The 3,043-nt window shown below is 31.1% G+C and overlaps 1 protein-coding gene and 1 non-coding gene across 2 annotated transcripts; one reads left to right on the top strand and one right to left on the bottom strand.

The window, feature by feature from the left end:
- Positions 1–1,412: 1,412 nt before the first annotated feature.
- RHIMIDRAFT_t66 lies at positions 1,413–1,484 on the bottom strand. The gene has a single exon. It is a non-coding gene; the product is annotated as a tRNA-Gln (tRNA).
- A 603-nt stretch (positions 1,485–2,087) lies between these two features.
- RHIMIDRAFT_304636 (uncharacterized protein) lies at positions 2,088–3,009 on the top strand (the record flags this gene model as incomplete). The annotated part of the gene is made up of 2 exons (XM_023614454.1): positions 2,088–2,967; positions 3,002–3,009. The coding sequence occupies 2 exons, from the start codon at positions 2,088–2,090 to the stop codon at positions 3,007–3,009; spliced, it is 888 nt and encodes a 295-aa protein (XP_023460932.1).
- Between the last annotated feature and the right edge of the window lie 34 nt (positions 3,010–3,043).

The raw sequence follows: 3,043 nt of genomic DNA, 5'->3' as shown, positions 1-3,043 counted from the left end.
CTCCTAGAACCAGAAGTGGTCGAATTAGAAGACGTATTCAATAAAGCTTATATATTTGGTTAATATACAATATATACTTCAATGCGACTACCAGTATATGTATTTTCGAAGCTGACTTCGTATTTCTCTCTTAGTCATGAGTACAGAAGAGCTTGGCTGCTAGTCTGACGTACTATATTCAACAACAGATTACTAGCTTGCGCTTAATAAGCTTCCCATACTATCGAAGATCGTCAAAGCAGAGTAGCTTATGGATATAACTGCATACAGACTGTTTATATCTGTCGCTTATTCTGATATGCATACGCCTGACGCTAAATATAATCTCCTAAAACAATTTTGTACTATATGGAAGGATAAAATGCCGAAAAAAAATCCTATGATTATACCTCGAAAACTGAGACGGTACCTCTCATTTTCTAACCGCCATATCTCAACCAATTTTTTCGGGCGGGCTTCCAAAATAGTACCATTCGATTCCTCATGACCGAAAGTATATATTGCCATATTTGGAAGCCTTCGGGCATTGAAATTGGGTCGCAGGACCGCCCATATATCTATCGTAGCCTGAAGTGCGAGTTGTCCCATGAATTATTTGAACGCGTCAGACAAATTTGGTATAAAGAAGTAACACCAGAATTATGTGACAAGCTTATCTGCAGCATGCCAGATAGATTAAGAAAGGTTGTTAAGACTAATGGTGGCCAAATCGATTACTAAATATGAATAAATGTTAAAAATAGAAAAACCCAAAAAATTGTTCATTTTGGTCTTCATTTTTGACCGGCGCTCTACGGCGATTATGTTACACAATACACCTTCCATTTATATCATAAGATAGCCCTACTTCTTGGCTATCTTTTGATATAGTTTGAGTTTGCTTGCGACATTTCCAGAGGAACTACAAGCCGAGAAGTCAAAAAACGGCTTCAAAATGAACAATTTTTTGAGTCACTGTAATTGGTTTGATAAGTGACCACCAGATCTTGTATAGATCAAATAAAGATAGCAATAAGGTTTGCTTGATAAAATAGGGTTACAATGAAGTATAATGTGACTTCAAGGGACTTTTATGAATCAATAAAGAGTTATATAAGAGGTACAATAAGAATTTATTGTAAGAATAAAAGTAAATGTGATGCTAAAAGTGTAGGTTTGTTGCTGTAGAGGATAATGTTATTTATACTATATTATTTTTTTGTTGGTTTCCTATTTGGGATGACTTCGTCCTTTGACAACTTGGTCCTTCAACAATGTCGTCTTCTGAAACAAATTCCCAAAAATAGTAGTTACACTGTTTCAACTCCGCTATTGTTACAGTATAAAAAGTACGACAAAAGTATATGACACGTGTCACCTTGGTTACAATACAAAAGTATGACAATAGTGCAAACTTGTATAAAGTACGATGAAGGTCCCACCGAGAATCGAACTCGGATCACCGGATTCAAAGACCGATATGATAACCATTACACCATGGAACCATTCTATTTATCGTGCTTAAAGATCATAAGTTCCTTCCAACAATTCCGGCATAGACTAAACAGCGCGGTCCGCACTTGAACTCTTTGTCTTTGAAGGGTAAGACTCATTTTAGATCCCGCTCCTTCCCTTTTGGAATGAACGCCGTTGGTGGGACCAAGTCCTTGGTGCAGCCCTCTAAGTCTTCTGAATTAGACTCCCGCGTGTAAGCAGTGGCTCTATACCTTCCTTTTAAAGAACACTGCCGAATCATAAAACATATAAATACTCATCCTGTTTTGTATTAAATAAAAATCAATTTATATTCTTGTTCTTTATTGTACTATTGGTTGGTTCTATCGTTTACGACGACATTTTTGACACTGCCCAAGGTGATTATGATTGTAAACTCGATTTGTGTGGTCAGAAAAAGCTTCCTTTTCTACTTAGTTCCCTAAGTTAAATCAAATACTTTTTGATGTTGTAACACTCGCCTTGAAGGTGGCTGGTTATTATATGATTATATTTATTTTTTATAATATATTTTAAAAAAGTTCTATTTTACACATTATAAATTAAAAAATATATTTATTTATAGAAATTGAATTTTATATTTTAAAATAAAAATGACAATTGAAGATAATAATATAATTAAAGAACAATTAAATTTAGAAATTAGAAAATTAATTATCAATAAATGGTATTTTTATGAATCTAATTGGAGTACTATTAATAAAAGATATAATCATAGAACTACTTTAAAAAATATTCCAGATATAAGATTTATAAAAGATGTATTATTAAAACAGTTAGGATACTTACCAGTCTTCTATTTCTTAAATGTTTTGTACGGAACTACTGAATATCCAGGACCATACAAAGAAATAGATAAAGGATTATTGTTATTGTATCACTTGGTTTGTGGTTTATCTGGTCAAAAGATGGCACAATTTATGTGTTATGCTACATTTTACGATTTATATAAAAAATTTTGGATAAGTAATTATAAAAAAATTAATAAAATTGTTAATACTGGCTTATTAAGTTTGTTTTCTAATATAAGAATAAGATTATTAGCTGCAAAATTGTATAACCCTACCGGTTTTAAAAATGTAACATTAATAATTGATGGTCATGATTCAAAAATTAAATATTATAATCCCGATACAGAAAGAATAAAGTTACATTCATATAAATTTAAAAAGCCAGGTATAAGAACACAAATTGTTGCAGATATGAATAAAATGATTATCTTTATTTCTGATTCTGAAAAATGTGGAGAATCGAATGATGGTTCAATGTTTTTAAGAATGAATTTATATAACAAATTACACATTGGTGATTGTTTAGCTATGGATGGTGGATATCCATTATTTATAAATCAATTTAAAGAAAATGCATTAAATTTAGGATATGAATTTAAAGATATGCATTTTATGTATCCGGCAAGAAAAGAAAAAGATAGTAAACTAACAATAAATGAGTTACATTATAACAAAGTTTTTGGTAGTTTCAGATCTATTATTGAAAATGAATTTAGTATATTAGGTAACAAATTTGAAAGATTTAATAATAATAGATC

This window comes from Rhizopus microsporus (assembly GCF_002708625.1).
Source record: "Rhizopus microsporus ATCC 52813 unplaced genomic scaffold scaffold_48, whole genome shotgun sequence".
Taxonomy (NCBI): Eukaryota; Fungi; Mucoromycota; class Mucoromycetes; order Mucorales; family Rhizopodaceae; genus Rhizopus; species Rhizopus microsporus.
Note: the sequence above shows the minus strand (reverse complement) of the source record. Positions and strands in the feature narration are given on the sequence as shown.